Consider the following 17999-nt stretch of genomic DNA (forward strand, 5'->3'; position numbering starts at 1 on the left):
TCTTAAGCACCCTCAGCATTCAAAGACAAATCTGCAACTGAAGCCAGGCTTCTCTAACGAGCGAAATCCGAACTCGAGGTAAGAATTCTAATTTGCTTTCAATAGGAACAATGGGTTCTCCAATTTGGAAGGCATTTGATATCCCATTTTGAAATTGTGCCTTTTCAAAGTCTAACTTTTTAAACCTCACTTTTTATAGATAAAACTTTTTGAAATAAACCATTTACAAAACGGTTTAGGATAGGTTTGAAATAAAAATTGTAATGTAGCTATTCTTTTTTTTTTTTTTTTTTTTTTTTTTTTTTTTTTTGATAAGAGATTTTCTATAGGAATAGTTGTTCTTTTATTTGGTTGTGTTTTCTTTACATAGAATTGCTATTTTGGATAATAGACATTCCTTATTTAAAATATTATAATATCTATTCTATAACCTACATAATTGTAAACAGTGTAAAGATCCCGACATAAAGTCAGAAATATATAACCAATAATGTCAATTGTCAAGAACACACACTAGCTACCGACCTTGAAGCATTGTAACAGTAACATCGTTGACAGAAATTTTTTTTTGGCAGCTTTGAGATGAATCTGTATCTAAGGCAATCTGCCTTTCAGTAAATGCCGGCTTCTTTGGACGAGGAAGATCAACAATCTCACTTTTAAGCATGGAAATAACAACAGATATGATAGGCCTATCTTTGGCAAATTCTTGCACACATAACAAGCCGACATGTATGCATCTCAATATCTCTATATCAAAGTATGGTTCATATATCATTGGGTCAATTAAGGCTATCATGTTCTTTGCATTCCACAATTTCCATGCCTGGAAACATGAAAAGAGGATTGAAATTTTTAGCATCAGTAATGAAAACTATTTGAGGATTTAAAAAATATGGCAATGAGATAAGGATGACTTACAAATCCTAAAAGGCTCATGGACTGCTCATCATTATAAAAGCTAGAGTTTCTTCTCCCACTTAGTATCTCTAGTAACAACACCCCAAAGCTAAAAACATCCGATTTTTCTGAAAATCGCCCTTCCATTGCATATTCAGGAGACATATAGCCACTAAATTTTTAACAATAAAACACATCAAAATCTTGTCATCAAATATTATTACTAGTATCTAAATGAATTAACCAAAACAAAAGGTACTTACTATGTTCCGACAACCCTATTAGTATTGGCTTGGTCTTCATTATTTCCAAAAATCTTGGCCATTCCAAAATCTGATATTTTTGGATTTAGCTCTTTATCCAACAAGATGTTACTTGCTTTTAAATCTCTGTGAATAATCCTTAATCTAGAATCTCTATGAAGGTAAAGTAGACCTCGACCAATTCCTTCAATAATGTTGAAACGTTTTCTCCAATCCAACAGTTTTTCCTTGTGAGGATCTAATGAATAAAAAAAAAAAAAAAAAAGCATTAAGAGAAACTCACAAGATGAAAGGACATGAAATATGATAATAGAAGTTCTAGTGGTGAAGTTATTAGAGAATTGCAAAAGTTTGTTTAATTGAAGTATCACAACAGGGAAAATCGTTCAAATGTTTTAACGGTAATTCCTATGCAAAAAACTTTTATTAGTCATAGTATAATACACTAACATTTATATGTAGAAAATTTAATGTTGTAAAGCATTTGTATTATATGAATGGGCATCAAAATTAACTAACCAAAGAGGAATGCATCCAGACTTTTGTTTGGCATATATTCATAGATCAGCATTTTTTCTTCTCCTTCAACACAGCTACCAAGAAGCCTAACAAGATTCCGATGTTGAAGCTTAGAAATTACCACCACCTCATTCATAAATTCTTGTGATCCTTGTCCAGAGGCTTTAGAAAGTCTTTTTACTGCAATCTCTTGTCCATCCGACAATTTCCCCTATAAACAAACATCAAAAAGTTGATTAGACATTCAAATTATTAGACAAGAAACCTCTAGTAGAGTAACCATTACCCTGTATACGGGTCCAAATCCACCCTCCCCAAGCTTGTTAGATAGATGGAAGTTGTTTGTTGCACTAGCCAGTTCCTCCAAATTGAATAGCGGTTGCTCCTGGACTTTAACTTCTTCTCTGTTGAATAATAAGATCTCCGTTGCTTTCTTTTTCCTCGCTAATGTCCATTATAGTAGTCAGTAATGAAACATATAGCAACATTTACTAGTCCACTGAGCTAATTTAAGTGGGAATATTACCTTTTTGTTTTACCATCCACCTCCACAATAAATAAGAGCAGATGGAAAGGAAAATTGTTCCTGTGATCACTGTGATTGTGACAATTTTTTTCACATCTCCTTCTTTACCTGTAAATCAGGGGGGGAAAAGTATAATACTAGTTAAAAAAAAAACGAAAATAGACTGCAAAACGGTGTTAAGTAAAGAGTCCTTTTACACTGATTTACTTGGTTGAAGTTAAAAGACGAAGTAACCTAGCAACTGTAACATTTGCGGATAATTTGAAGCCTAATTTTCACATAAAAATATAAAACAAAAAAAACTTACCAAGTTCTGAGTAGGCCACACGAATGTAAAGATCGACTCCAGAACTAGAGAATTGCTGTGTATCAATTAGTTTACTTGTCCAAGACATACAGCCAATACTAGTGTCATATGCATATGCTATACAAGAACAACTCTCCAAGCATTGCTCCCTGCAGTTGTTTTCAAAAGCACTTGACCAAACTGCAATGTCTGGCACTTTCATCATATTCAATTTCAAAAAGCCGTCTTTTTTGCCTTCTTCAACACCACTAGTGTTCACTGTCTCACACTGCAACGGTGTCCTCCTAACACATCCACTAGTCCAATTTCCTTGATTCCATTCTTCTGTATTATTTGGCTCGAACCCCTGGAAGCAGCTGCAAATTGGTGAATTCTTTGGATTACAGGTTCCAAACGCCCCACACTTGCCATAAACATCACACTCAGTCTGCAAAGCTGACCACCCAATATCCTCACTCCCATTATTCCAATCTTTTTGCACTAGATTCCCTTGTGAATTCAAGGCAATAATAGATGGGATAGTCTTGTCTGCAAAATCAAAAGTTAAATAAAAATTTCCATCTTGTTCATCTACAAAACTGAATCCGTAAAGATATACAGAATTCATATCCGGTATTCCAATGAAGTTCCGACTGTTCCATGGACCACTGCGCCAATATGGGCTACCGTCGTTCCAAATGAATGCTTGAGGAAGACCAAGAGGTTGAATACTGACAGAGAAGATTCCAATGGATGGATCAGAAGGGCTTTTCCAAGATGTAATCTGCACTTTCTTACCTGTTCTTACATTAGCACTAAGCTTCATCTTTGGCAAGAATGTATCCGAAGGATATTGGAAACTTTCCCATATGATTGTCCCTGTAGTGTTTTCTTGCAAGACCAGGTTCCCTGAATCCAAAAGCTGGGCACTTGAATTGGGAGCAGATTTTGTAACATTCGCTGACCAAATTACCTCCTTTTGTCCATTTAGTACCACAAGAACTCCGTCCTCAGATATAGTAAGAACCCCAGAAGAATCCCTAAGAGGTTGCTGTCTGTTAGCTACCCATACAACTGTAAATACAGAAATGCTTTTATGCCATATTCCAACATATCGATTGGTAGAATTTTCTGGGCTGAAGAATCCCAGGTTGAAAGCACTCCCATTGGAGGTTATATAGTCAGGGTCTTTAATGGGCTGAGAAGCTGTGATGGTGTCTGTTGCAGAACAATATTCTAAACAAACGCAACATAGCAAGACCATAAAAACGGACATACCTGTATTTCGAACACGTCCCATAACTTGTTCAATGCTGAGAATGAAGATTTTAGATGCCAGGAGCATCATCCAGTCATTGCTCCTTTTCATTCTTTTCTTAATCAGCTGCGTAGTTGAACTTTCTATTACCAAGTCAAAGCAGCCTATATTGACTCAAATGTGAAACAATATTCATTGTCAACTTGCTCGTTTTTATAGCAAAATATTTTGAAATTAGATGCCCAATGGATTGCATTCACACACTATAAAGACTTGTGAAAAAACTCACAAACTTTCTTCGCAACAATCATTTCAGCATCAAACCACACAATGGCTCCATGTAAGCTTCCATGATCCGTCTCTAGGAAGGTAGTTGAATTATTTTCTTCTTATTTTGACATTATTTTTGTCATTAGATTTTCCATAATGAGTATCATTTATATCCACAATTTCACAAAAGTTAGACTAAATATTTTTTTCACACTCCTTTATATCCACCATTTCATACACATTTCCACAATTAATGCTAAAATTAATATACCCATTTTAAAAAGCAGAAAAAAAAAAGTTTGTATTTAAAATATAAAAGCGGATGTACGAAATAGATATAAAATAGCGAAATCAAAAAAATAAAAGCCTTAAAAGTTATGAACCATTAAAGGTCTTTCTGTGATCTGTTTTTTTTGCTGAAACTGAAATCTTTTTGTTGAAAGTATTGTAAATAAAGATAAAAGTTAACTGAAATAATACAGTGATATCTATGAATAGTATCAAAAAGTGTAGCGAGATCTATGAATAATAGAAAAAAATAAATTGAATAGTAAAATAAGTTAGCAAAAATAATTTTTATTAAATGCACTCTAAATGGACAAAATTCGATGTTGGCTGCACATGCACGTTGAACTGGCACCATCGGTCCAGTCCACATGGTAGAGGCCCAGTTGTTTGGGCGTATCACTGTTAGTGTAGTTTTGGTCTCTTGTTTCAAATAGAATCAGGAGAAGGCAATGATAAGCCCATAAGAGCCGAAGGATAAATTTAGAATTTTATATATATATATATATATATAGTGCAGTGTCTATATGAGGGCAAAGAAAAGAAGAGATTTTCTTTAATCATGAAACATGTATAGATTGATTAAAACTATTCTTTTAAAAAAAAAAAAAAAAATCACATAAGACTAAATTGGGACCCAACAGATGTCAAGATAGATTAGTTTTCTATCTCAATTTATTTGAGAGGCTTTCTTGGGTATTTGTTCAAAATGTGAATAAAGTGCATTCTCTAGAAATTTTTTGAAAATATAGTTCCATTCTTAGATATCATCCACACGTCATAGAATAGGTCCTTTCATTTTTATTTTCTTATAAAATAATAAATTTTTAATTATAATTTCAAAAAGTCTGCTTGTGAAGAAATTGGCTAATGCGATATAAAAGTTCTTCTTTCTTTTTTTATTTTTTATTTTTTTATAATTTCTTAAGAAGTTAAACATGAGAAATTATTGCATTTAACGTTCCCATGCAGCATGTAGATGGAACATATCTATTAGGAACGTACCCCAAAAAAAAAAAAAAAACCAATCAGGCTAGAGCTCATATGGACGTGATTACAAGAGCTAGGTGTTTAGGAGATAGACTAACCCTTTTTTTTTTTTTTTTTTTTCTAAGAATGCTAAGTATTTTAAAACACACACATAAAGAGAATGAAGAATGTCTTAAACAAACTGACAATAATGTATATCTGAAAGAGCTTAACTCTTAGATACATAACACATGTTTTAAACCTCTTTAACTTCCACTCATTTTCTAATGTGGGATTAATCCACTATTTTTTCTTTTGAGAATATTAAGTATTTTAAAACACACACATCACATTAATAACATATGTTAATCTTTATGAGCACATATATATCAAATTAGCTAGTAAGCCAATAATATTGACTAACTAATTCTAAGAGCTTCTTTTCATGCTTCCTATCCTAGGTGTTGTTTCAAATATTTGCATTATTAGAGCATTCACATCAAAGGTTTTAAAAATTTTAGCATTTTAAAAACCTACTTTATAACATTTAATACATCACTTTACAATACACCCAACATCAAAACTTCTATTTTTTTACCACTTCATTTAAATATTCTTTCTTTATTATTTTTTATTCATTTGTTATTCTTCCTCTCTCTTCTTTGTCTCTCTCTCTCTCTCTTTCTCAACCCACCACCTATGCCACAACCACCACAAACCTACCACCCATGCCACAACCAACAACCCATTGTCGCCTCCACCAGCCACATATACCCATCACCACAAACACCCCCCCCCCCACCACACCACACACACACACACACACACACACACACACACACACACACACACACACACACAAAAACCTTCCACCATTACTTCCTTAGTGTTTATGTTTGCACATATATTTTGCATGATTATACATTTTCTACTCAACATAGTTTCATCCTACAACATAATTCAACTGTACAAAAGAAATGAATTCGAAATTTTACTAGGTTTTGAATTTATTTATCATAATTTATAGCAAATCTCTAGTCCTATCTTTCACAAGTTCATCAGATACAATTAAAGCAATAGTAGCATAATTTTGAGCTTACTAGAGAATAATGGGAAAGTTTTTCTGCTAAATCAAATGGCAATAAAAAAAATCTTAATGTTGACATCGTTTGTCTTAGAGGGGATCTTTTGGGCCTTGGTATCATCTAGATTGCTTTCACTGCAAACTTTGTTTGCGGCTTTGCTAACTTGTCTAAAGTGAAAGGAGTTGATGCCTTGAATGAGATGGGTTTTAGGACACTAGAAGTCTTAGATCATCATTTAAAAGATTCAAAAATTGTCACCATTGTGAACCAACAAAACCATAGTGGTTAAGCAAAAAATGGTTAAAATTGTTAAGATACAAACATGATTAGTTTGAAGATATGTGTGGTGGATTATTGGTATTGGCTACAGTTATCCATTACAACCAATGCCCCCAGGAGATTCTTGGCAGTTGGACCATGCAATCAACTCCCATCGGGAGGAATTTGTTAGTCAGACTCTATCTCGTCAAGGTTCGAGTCGTAGTTTTGATCTTCAAGTTAAGCTTGGATTCTCAATGCTGTCATATAACACATAAATGATTCACAATAACTAATAACGATATAATTTTCAATTTCATCTCTTTTGATACATCTTTATGTCATTTTTTTTTTCTTTATAAGTGGTTTTCCTCTCAGGAATAAGGTTTTTATGGTCATCCTGATATTTGCCATGGGAACCACTTTTAAGTTCCTAACCCTTGCTTTTAAACCATTTCAAATAAATTTTAAAATTCTGATCATGCAAATATTAGATGATTCATGTATAAACATTTAATTGAGAATAACATCTATATTTAATAGCAAATGTGCTTAAATTTATTCATTTATATAACATAATTTATTAAGTTATTTATATAATTATTTTTTAGTATACTATTCTCAATACAATATACAATGGAAGAAAAAATTATTTGACATTGAGAGATGACTGATAAAATCATAGTGATTCATCTTAGTTTTCTCATTAAGCATTTTATTAATATATTTTATTAATATTTATTTTTATTTTTATTTTCATTTTCATTTTAATATTTTCCTTGTGTTTGTAATAGTGTTTATGTTTGAACATTTATTTTGCATAATTATGCATTTTTGTTCTCTCCACATAATTGCATCACCTAGACACCCCATTTTGCAATCCAATTAAACCTTATCTAAGGGCATAATGGTTATTTCACATCCCAAGGACAAAACTATAGTTTTGATTGTTTGATTTCCTTAGGCTTCACATAAAATAAATCTTGAAGTCATGACAATTAATACGGCATGTCATGAGCTCTAATCGGACTATTGGATTAAAAAATATCTTGAAATCAAAATTTAATGGTCATGCATCCACATAATGGAGTCTAATTACATGTGACTATGAACAATTGATTTTGATTGGTCCCAATGACATCTCACAATCCTATTTGTTAAGAATAAAAGCAATGGCAGGATTGCGTGTACTCAATTAATCTAGTTGTCAAAGCAATGGCCATGCACATCAATTTTCTGCTCTATAGAATCTGATGAAAATTAAACTTTTGTGCTACATGTTATGTTGAATCATCATAAGCTGATGAACCAATTCTTTTCAGCGGATATACAGAGTTTTGCAAGGATGGCCTTGAAACTATGGACTTTTCTAGGGTATTCTGTCATTATTACTTTGGAATGGATGAGTTATAGTTCAACCAGTAAATAAAATTTTGTATTCAACCAAAGAAAAAGGTGTTGATTGTAGAAGAAGCTCAAGTGTTGGAAAACTTTAAGCTTCTTTTTAGAATTCCTCTATCACACTGCATCCGCATTGTTCCATTAAGTTAAGCATTAAAAAAAAAAAAAATCAAAAGCTCCTTTAGCTCTTTTATCATTCGATATATAAATTACACACCACAAAAAATTGAGGCTATAACAATGTATTTAAACCGCAGTTACAACCCCAAAAACCACTGGTATAGGTTTAGACGGGCCATCCCAACGTTTTTTTCCTGACACTTCCTAGCGCTGCCTAATGAGTGTGACAGTAGGTTCAGTTGACCTACAACGGCGGTTTTAAAACCGCCGGTATAGGTCCCAGCAGTTTGGCACCCCTTCATGCATCAGAGTTTTTCGAAAGTTTACCTTTTTCATTTTTGCCTATAATGTTGCAAGATGGACCCGTTTGAGTAATCTATAAGGATTAAAATCCCCATTTCTGATACCTCGAGTTTTTTCTTTTTGGCCATAAGATGGATATTGATTTCACCCACTCTTGTTATCTTGATATGTTATGTTTCATGTTGTGTTAATAAGCCTTGTAATTTAGTGATATTGTATGTTCAAATCATCCTGTCCTATTGTTGTAACTAGTATTTTTAAATAAAAAACAAAAATCTCTCAAAAATAAAATCTTGTACTCCGTAAGTTGTAAATGCTATTGTTAATTTATTGCTGAAGAAAAAATTTAAATTAAGGGGACCTTTTGGGGATTCTACTTACATTGAAAAATTTAGAATTGTTATACATCTACAACAACCTGTTACAATATTTTCACAATAAATAGTACAAAAATCCATTATAATTTTCTCAAAAAAAAAATCCATTAGAACTTAAAATAAAATATTAAAATATTATATTATATCAGGAGCTACCATAATTGAAAACAAGGGAATTATGGAAGTTTTTAATACTTGGAGCATGAGTTTGTTTTGTAGGCAGAAAAAACCCAAACCTTTAAAATTCAAACCCATTTTTCTCAAATCTTTTTCCCAAATCTCCTACTCTATTTAATCCTACCATTACTTGGAAATGAACAGTGTTTTGAATTCATGTAATCTTTGAGCTTTTTATGTTTTATCGTTGGTATCTTAGCACCCGTCTTTGTGATAGCATATGAGTTTTTTCTTTGTGATGGCAAATTAGTTTTGACTGTGTGTTAGCGATAAGTTCCGTCTTTGTGACAGCATTATCATGTGGCCTTGGGTTGGATTTTCTGGCTTTTAAACGGTGTTTTATTATTGCTCATAGTATATACATTATGTAGTTTCATGTTGAGGTATTTTGAGAAATATATACTCATGTAGTTTCACGTTAGTTTTGTGCTATGTTGTTTCAAGCATTCTTGTCATGTAATTACTGATATCGAATTTTTAGAAATCAAATGAAAATTCCTAAATTATAACATGTTTTGTACAATGCTCATTATCATAAGACTTGCATTCCCCCTACTTCCATTAATTATGCTACTTACTGAGCTTTTATCTCATTCCATTCTCCAACAGTTTTATAAATAAATTAGCTATACCACGGGAATGAAGCTTGTCTTATTGGTGGTGATTGGAGTGTTATACTGAATTAGGAAACTAACATTATTATTGGTTGGTGATTTGATCTAGTTGTTTTTAAGGAAGTAGTAGTTAATTCTATTTGGGGGTTGGGCTCTCTTGAGGTTTGTTAACCCAAGAATTTCGTTGGGGTTGCATATTTTTAAGAACATTGGAGTTTTATGTTAAATTGATTGGTGTTTGGAATTTTCATGTAAATTTTTGGGGCACATGATTTGTAGTTCGTATTATTTGTATGTGTATTATAGAGCTCTAACTTATATTGTGGAGGGATCAATATGTTTATTTATTTTATCATATGGAAAGAAGAAGAAAAATCCCCTATAGTTTCTCTTAAAGGTTTGGTTTTGCATGCTTTGAATCCTTTTGGGTTTGGGGCGTGACAGAGGGTATCTGGCAACAACATCAAAAGAAGGGGGTTCTTCATATGTGTAACCAGCAATGACTTGAAAAACTGTAGGCTTGTGTATACCAAGTTTGGATTTTGTAAGCATGGGATGAGTATTAATAGGAAGAGATGTATCAAGTGAAGTAGAGGTAGAAGTAGATTTTGTAGGAACAATAGTAGAAATGAAAGAAGGAGGTGGTCAAGACTGAGAAATAGAAGGAGAATCAGAATGAGTAGAGAGGGGTGGATCAGGTACAAAGGAAATAGGAATAGAGGATTGAAGAAGATATAAAGAAAGATAATCAATAGAATTTGAAGATGGAGAAGAGGAAGTATATGCAAGAGTTGAACTAGATGATGAAGCAGTGTTTAGAAACCACTGAGAATCAAGAACAACAATAGAAAAATGAATATGAGAATTTGTAAGATCATATTTTCTAGCAAACACAAAATACATTCTCATTAAACAAGGCATAGCAGGTAGCATAAATTGTATTGGTATCAGGATCCAAGCATAGATATCCTTTGGACAAAGGAGGGTAACCTAGAAATACGCACTCCACAAACTTGGGCTGAAGTTTATGCTTATTATAAGGTCTAAGGTATGGGTAACAGACACACCCAAAGGTCTCAAGAGCTGAAAGAGGAGGTGACATATAGTTTGCCTTTTCCCAAGGAGAAACATGACCTAAGACCGTAGAGTGCAGCCTATTAATAAGAAAAGAGGTTGTAGAAAATACATAGGACCAAAAATTGAGTGGTAGGTGAGATTGATATAGTAGAGCTAAGCCAATTTCTACAAGATGCCTATGTTTCCTTTCTGAAATACCATTTTGTTAGGGAGTGTGTAGATAGGAGGTTTGATGAAGTATCCCATGGTTAAAACAAAAGGATTGAAACTGAGAATTGACATACTCTCCACCATTATCAGACCTAAGACCTTTAATTTTAGAGGAGTATTGATTTTCAACTAGGTTCTTAAAGTACTTAAAAACAACAAACAATTCACTCTTTTGTTTAAGTAGAAAGAACCAAGTAAATCTAGTAAATTATCAATGAACACAATATAGTAATTATATTCAAATGAAGAAGAAATGGGTGCTGGACCCTAGACATCAGAGTGAACAATTTGTAGCATAAAAGTAGATTAGATATCACATTTGTTCAAAGGAAGTCTGTGCCTCTTTGCTCTTATACATAATTTACAAGAAGAACAACATTAATCAACCTTATTGAATGGAAAATCATGATTTATAGATTGAATGGTAGAATGGAGAAGTTTTGCCCCTGGATGTCCAAGTCTTTTATGCCAAAGTGAGATTTAAGCAGATTTGATAGACGACAAAGCCAAAGCTTTTGAAGTTTGATGAATTAAAGAGGTAGTATAAGTCGTGGAATTGGATGAGGATGAGTATAAATAAGATGATGCAAGAATGATATGAACACCATCTTCATTGAATCCTTCGCAACTGATCTTCCTCGAAGGTAAGTCCTGAATAGAGAATCTGTAAGCATCAAAATAACAGAGAGCATTGTTTTGCAAACATAGCTTATGAATTGATAGTAAATTGGATGCAAGATTAAGAACTCTAAGTGTCAAGTCTTGAACCCAAAAGGGTCCAAAGCATGAGAAAAGAGGAGAGAGACTATAGGAGTTTTTTCTTTTCTTTTCTTTTCTTTTCCACAGCATAGGAATATAACCATACTAAAATCTCCACATTACAAGTCAAAACTCTATAACACATTTACAAAAAATAACTAAAAATCATGTGACTCCACATAATACATGAATATATTACAAAACTCCAATTGAATTACACAAAGCCATATCCTTTCTAGAATACGCAACCTCAACATTGATTCTAGGCATACTATGCCTAAGGCTAACAAACCTCAAGTGCCCAACCTCCAATAGAATTAATTATGACCTCTTTACACTTTGCAAGATTGAGTCACCAACCATTTCTAGCCCAAGTTTCCCAATTTAATATAGCCTCCAATCACCACCAATAAATTAAGCTTCGTACTCGACGTGTAGCTAATTTATCAGTAAAACTTTTAGAGAGTAAGAGGAGCTAAAACCCAATAAGTAGCATAATTAATGGGGGTGGGGGAAATGCAAGTTTCATGATAATGCACCTTTTACCAAACATGCTACAAAATGGGAATTTCCATTTAACTTATGCAAAATCAATTTCCTTTACAACATGACAAGAATGATAGGAATAATGTAGTACCAACCTTCCCAAAATAACTATGAAACTACATATTACTCAATGTGAGCCATAAATATATCCAATACCATTTCAAAACTAGAAACCTCACCCAAGGCCACATGACAAGGTTGTCATATAGACGGGGAAATCATCAATATCATGGCACAATGACAAATCCACATCAAAAGCTAACAAGTTAATGTTTTTGAAATATACAGTTCACTTCCAAGTAGTTTCATAAAATATTTCAATAACCAAATATCCATAATATTCTCAAAGTCCTCAAAACCATTTCTTGTCATAAATATTTTGCATAAATTTCCCAAATAATACAAGCTAAGATAAAACATCTTTAGAATTTGCCAATAATGCAATAAATCCATAAAATCCATTCCTAAGAATTTTATAAATGATGCTTATATTTTCCATACTAACAAATCATGCGTTTCCCCATATGCATTACCAAATATGATGTACTTTTCATAAATAGTCATATATAATAGGGTCACAACACAATACTCTTTAAGAAAACATAATCCCATAAATAATTTTTCCCAAAATGTGTTTGACCCAAAAATAATGTTTATGCAACATGGTTATTTTTCAAAAATCCCATCAAAAAGCTATTTACCTCGTAAGACTAACCAATTTTTCCTCCATCGGGCATCACCCAAAGCAAGCCATCTAATCACTAAGTCCATCACCAAGAATCTCAAAACCTAGAAACACAATGATCAAGCCTATGACAAGGTCTTTCACAAAGTACTAGCAAACCTGTCTCTATAGATCGAAAATGGTCCCCAAAATCAAATTGAGGGTCTAAAGCCTAGCCTGACTATCCCAAGGCACCGATTCCCAAAGGGTATCAAACAAGCACACAAGTGACCCAAAGGACCATAACACAACCAAAGCATTTTAATATACTACCGCAAACAATGTGTATTTATTAGATAACATAAAACACATCAATTCAAAATGGAGGTAGCATATCTCATGAGTTTTCTTTTGGGTACCAATTGATTAAACCAAAAAACATTGTTAATATTAACTAAGTAAAAAACATGTCGAACAAATGCAAGAATTTAAAAGCCAACCCACTCAACAAAGGTTTCAAGTAAATTCCACAAAATCCCAAAGTACTCGTCAATCGTCATACTTTTAGATTTACTACACAATAGGTGAGCTCTTTGTAAAAGTCATTTGGTCCATGAAAAGTTATCTAATTATCTTAAAATCAAGTAAGCTCTTATATGTGCAGTATGTACCATGAAAAATTCAGCTCAAAATAATTTTTCTATTATTTATTAAAAATCACGTAGTGCATTTGACTCAAAAGAAAAATACTAAAATTTTAAGACTACGCCTAAAGCTTTGAGACTTTATTAACCTTAAAGCTACTTGGATTATAACTCATAACCTCATATAACAATTATCATGAAAACAATTCAAGCAATCCAACCCCAAAACTCATAGAGGCAATATACCAAACACTTGGCATGCACAAGCACATTCTCAAACCACTACGGCAAGTAACAGTTAACATTTCACCAACTTCTTACATTTGACAAAAATAATTCCAACGACACAAATCAAAACAGAAAAATCATCACAAAACATACAAAAGTCAGCTCCTCCTTCCTCCAGTAAACCAAGTGCCCAAAACGTCCATGGTTGAATACCTTAATACCAAGTATCACATGCCCACACCTCAAAACCACCCCCGAAAATTGTAGTTAACACTACCAAAGTGTTATTCCCAACCATTGGATCAATCCCACACGAGCATTGAGCCATAAATGAAATCATCAAGGAAGTGGGTCAATGGAAAACTCATCTTAAAATGATATTTTGGGTAGCCAAAACTCATGGAAGATCATACTTGTTGGATTTAAGTTATTGAGGAGGTTATTTGAAGTGGTGGTAAGGATATAGGACCTTCAATGGTTCGGCCATGGAGGGCGGGGAGAAACCAGAAGAGAGAAAAGTACAAAAGAGAAGACAAGGAAGAGGGAGAGAACGCGTAGGCTTGGGGGGGGGGGTGGCTGACTTATGGGAGGGGGCTTAATTACAAGTTTGCCCCAAAAATATCTTGTGGTAAATTACCACTTCACCCTTAAGGTTCCTCCCATATTTCATCTAGCCCCATAAATCACGTAAGTATTCATAAGTCCTCTATAAAATAGTTAACACACAAATAAAAAAAAAAAACTCCAATTTAGATATTATTCCCTTTCAAAAGAAAATTGCAATATATATATATTTGGGGTGTTACACTAAGTATACTATCAAGCTTAAAGTTATGAGATGAAGTACACAACTCACCATCGCTAATATTAGTAACAAGTGGCTCTTGACCATTGCTAACAGTCACTGTTTCAAATCCTAAAGTAGGTTGTTGTTGCATTGAAAGATTAGCCAAGTTAAGTGTCACATGATTAGAACAACTAGTGTCTGTGAGCCAACCATTAGCAACATGAACTTGAGATGAATTGGCTACTATTGTTGCAAGTTTGATTGAGCATGCTTGCCTTGAAAAGCAAAATCCATCTTGTGATATCAGTCTAAAGCCATATGTCTATTCTTTCCATAAATCTGACATTGTGATCATTGAGTCTGACCCTGAAAACTTGGAGACCTTGATTGACCAAATTGAGACTAAAAGAGATTGTTGTTGAAGTTGCCATTTGGATTGGTATAATAACCAGTAGTGAAATTGCCTCTACCTCCATATCCTCCATAACCTCTTTGATTGTTGTTTCTACCTCTTCCTCTACCAAATCCTTAAGATTGGTAATTAGCAACCATTGCCATGGATGAGGCATCAATCACACTACATCCCTTCTTAGTAGCTCTTTTTTTAGCAATGAGAAGAGTATTGAGCTCCTCTATAGAGAGAAAATCACTATAAGTCCTGATAGCAGAACTGAATGAATCATATTTTGATGGCAAACTGTCAAGGGCAACATGAAGTCATTCTTCATCATCAACAATCATTGATACAGCAGTCAATTTATCTCTGATTTGCTTAATTTTCTGAAAATACACATCAATAGAATCAGTACTTTTCTTCATAGCATTCAATTCATTTCTAAGACTCATCACACTAGACCTAGAAACTGAAGCAAAATGCTTCTCCAAAACCTTCCAATATCAGATTTTTGCCCCACAAGGAGAGGAAGAATAGAAGGAGAAAGTGTGGAATTAAGGAAGGTGATAGTGCTTGTTCACGATTCTTCCAACTGAGAAAGGCAGGATTGCGCTCAGTAGTAAAATTACCAGAGGAATCTTTCAAGAATTGATTTGGTGCCATAACAAATTCATCAATGGCATCGATTGTTAGGGTCATATTTTATATGTAATTAGCTAATCCTTTGACAAAATGCACTTTACTTGTAATTGGGTAGATCTAAGTTGGATTTAATGTATCAAGAAGTATGATGTTCAATCATATCAAGTTTCATTAAAGACATGAAGGTTGATTTGAGAAACAAGTGAAGAAAAGCCTTTTCATTAAGTCTCAACAATAGCTTGACAGATACTGCTATCGAGGATTAATGGAGAAGCTCGACACAAGCTCGATCTATCGAGATCTACGATTTTAGAATTTCTAGATTTGAAATTCAGCCCATGATGATTTGTTTGATTAGGGTTTCTTTCCTCACAATCCTAGTCATATATAAAACTTATTTTAAAAGTAATCAAGTATGGAAATAAAGATCTAGAACTCATATACTCTGTGTGAAATTACTGTGTTTGTACGCCTTAGAGTTTTATAACCAAGTGCTTCCTAATCTTCATCATTTATGAAGTGAAGAACTTTGCAACCAACAACAGTCATTCAAATTGTTGGAGTTAGTTATGTACTAGAATCTGTGTAAAGGAGTTAGTCATAGATTGGAGATTTTTGTAACAAAGGAAAGAAGGTCACTACAAGATTAAGCTCAATTAGGTATTAGAGCAAAGGTTCAACTGTAGGTTGGTATTTTGGGATAGGCCAAGGTAGTGGTAAGATTCCTCATACTTGTAACCACTTGATTATTGATTAGTGGATTCTTGGGAGACCTTAAATTCACCTGGTAAGATTTTTGTCTTGCAAGAGGTTTTCTCCATTTGTCAATAAATTACTGTATCGATTTAATTTCCACTGCATTTAGTTTATTTGGTGATTTGTTAGTGCCTTCGTGATTTGTATGTAATTTGACCTAATTAATTAACTTGAATAATTGAATTAATTAACCGGATCAATCTATCTAAACCCAACATCGATAATAGAGTAAGTCTCCAAAATTACTTCAATTTGATGCTTCTAAACGGTGTAATTGGAGTAATTAAGCTTAACAGTCATCATGGATGACATATTTGAAAGTAGTAGTAGTGTGGGATTGATGTGTGTGATGGAATTAGCATTGTCGGTATAGTAGTGAAGGTAGGAGATGAGGTTGAAGATGAATTTGGATTTGCAAACACCATGGAAGCTTAGCTTTGATACCATGAACAATTCTAAATAGAAGATATTCTTTCATTGCATAAAATGGCTAACCAAATACATCTGAGAATCCAACTATGTTTATATACCCACGTAGAGGAGAGAGAAGGCTAGCTAAAAAGGTGGAAATTTGTTATAATAGATTTAACAAACTAACAACCATTTACATGTGCAAAACAGAGATTAAGAGTAAATAATCTATATTTATATATTTATATCTATATAATAACTAATAGCCGAAATGTTTGACTTTTTGTTGACTACTCCTCATTGTGCCACATGGCTGTATAAATTATTGACACCTTTACATTTTTAAAAACATGAAACATTGTGTCTTTTCGTTTGGTGGTTTTTGCGAAACATTTAAATTTTCCTAGATAAGATACATCTTTTGGTAAAGAGATATATTTCTTCCCAAAAGACATGAAGAAATTTATAAATATTGATACTTTGCATTCATTTGTTACACAATTTACATTATGTCTCTATCAGTTTTGGTGATCCTCACCTAACGGAATTACCATTCACATTGTAGGATCCAATAATGGTATCAGAGCATGTTCTTGATGCAATTTTTTAATAGGATTGTATCAATCATGGTTTCACTGTGGAAAATTCATGTGATTGTTGAGGATTAAGTTATCTTGTGGCAAAGAGAGAAAATAGTATGATGACGGCCTGTTATCAGAGTTTCATGATGATATAATTCTATCATGTGGTGGTGACATTCAAAAGCCAAGTTACACGGGTTTAGATCAAGGCAATAACCATAGACTCCAATTTGCTGTGCAGAGGTGAACCATCACGTCAATGGCTGCATCGACCAACAAAGGAGAAGATATCAAATGAAGCAAAACAAGTTTCCCAACAATGAGGAAGAAGAAAGAAGAAACAGTGTGTGATTTTGTTCTAAACTGTTGAGATGTGAATGGGATGTCGTTTAGCCTAAAGTTAAATCATACCTTTGATTCGATCGATACAGATATTGTTGATCATAAGTGAAGCCATATTGTTCTTTCTTTGTGACGTGGTGCTGTGGACGGAACAAGGAAGTAAGTGGTTGGCATGAGCATGACTTGAGATGAACCAAGTAATATAACTACATGCATTATTTCAGATGTGTAAAGCATGGATATTGCCACCAAAGTTTTCTTTTAAACCAAACTTTATGATTTGTGTCATGAGTGCCAATCTTGAAATTCCTTCACCATTTTAGAATTAATAGTTCTTAATAGTAATA

General features: G+C 33.4%; 1 protein-coding gene across 1 annotated transcript; it reads right to left on the reverse strand.

The window, feature by feature from the left end:
• Nucleotides 1-418: 418 nt before the first annotated feature.
• On the reverse strand, nt 419-4140 carry LOC115989146 (G-type lectin S-receptor-like serine/threonine-protein kinase At1g11300). The gene is made up of 7 exons (XM_031112807.1): nt 2516-4140; nt 2209-2316; nt 1969-2126; nt 1683-1893; nt 1164-1401; nt 922-1072; nt 419-826 (listed from the first exon to the last, which is right to left on the reverse strand). Exons 1-7 carry the CDS (start codon nt 3861-3863, stop codon nt 518-520), a joined length of 2523 nt encoding a protein of 840 aa, XP_030968667.1. The 5' UTR covers nt 3864-4140; the 3' UTR covers nt 419-517.
• Between the last annotated feature and the right edge of the window lie 13859 nt (nt 4141-17999).

The sequence above is a fragment of the Quercus lobata genome, chromosome 5, assembly GCF_001633185.2.
Source record: "Quercus lobata isolate SW786 chromosome 5, ValleyOak3.0 Primary Assembly, whole genome shotgun sequence".
In the NCBI taxonomy this organism is placed as follows: domain Eukaryota; kingdom Viridiplantae; phylum Streptophyta; class Magnoliopsida; order Fagales; family Fagaceae; genus Quercus; species Quercus lobata.

Excerpts from the sequence above, each read along its gene's own strand:
- LOC115989146 (XM_031112807.1), bottom strand. The coding sequence starts at position 3,863 with ATGAAAAGGAGCAATGACTGGATGATGCTCCTGGCATCTAAAATCTTC. Across the intron at positions 2,127-2,208 it reads GTGGATGGTAAAACAAAAAG|CGAGGAAAAAGAAAGCAACG; the intron begins GTAATATTCCCA and ends AATGGACATTAG. Across the intron at positions 1,402-1,682 it reads TCTGGATGCATTCCTCTTTG|ATCCTCACAAGGAAAAACTG; the intron begins GTTAGTTAATTT and ends TTTATTCATTAG.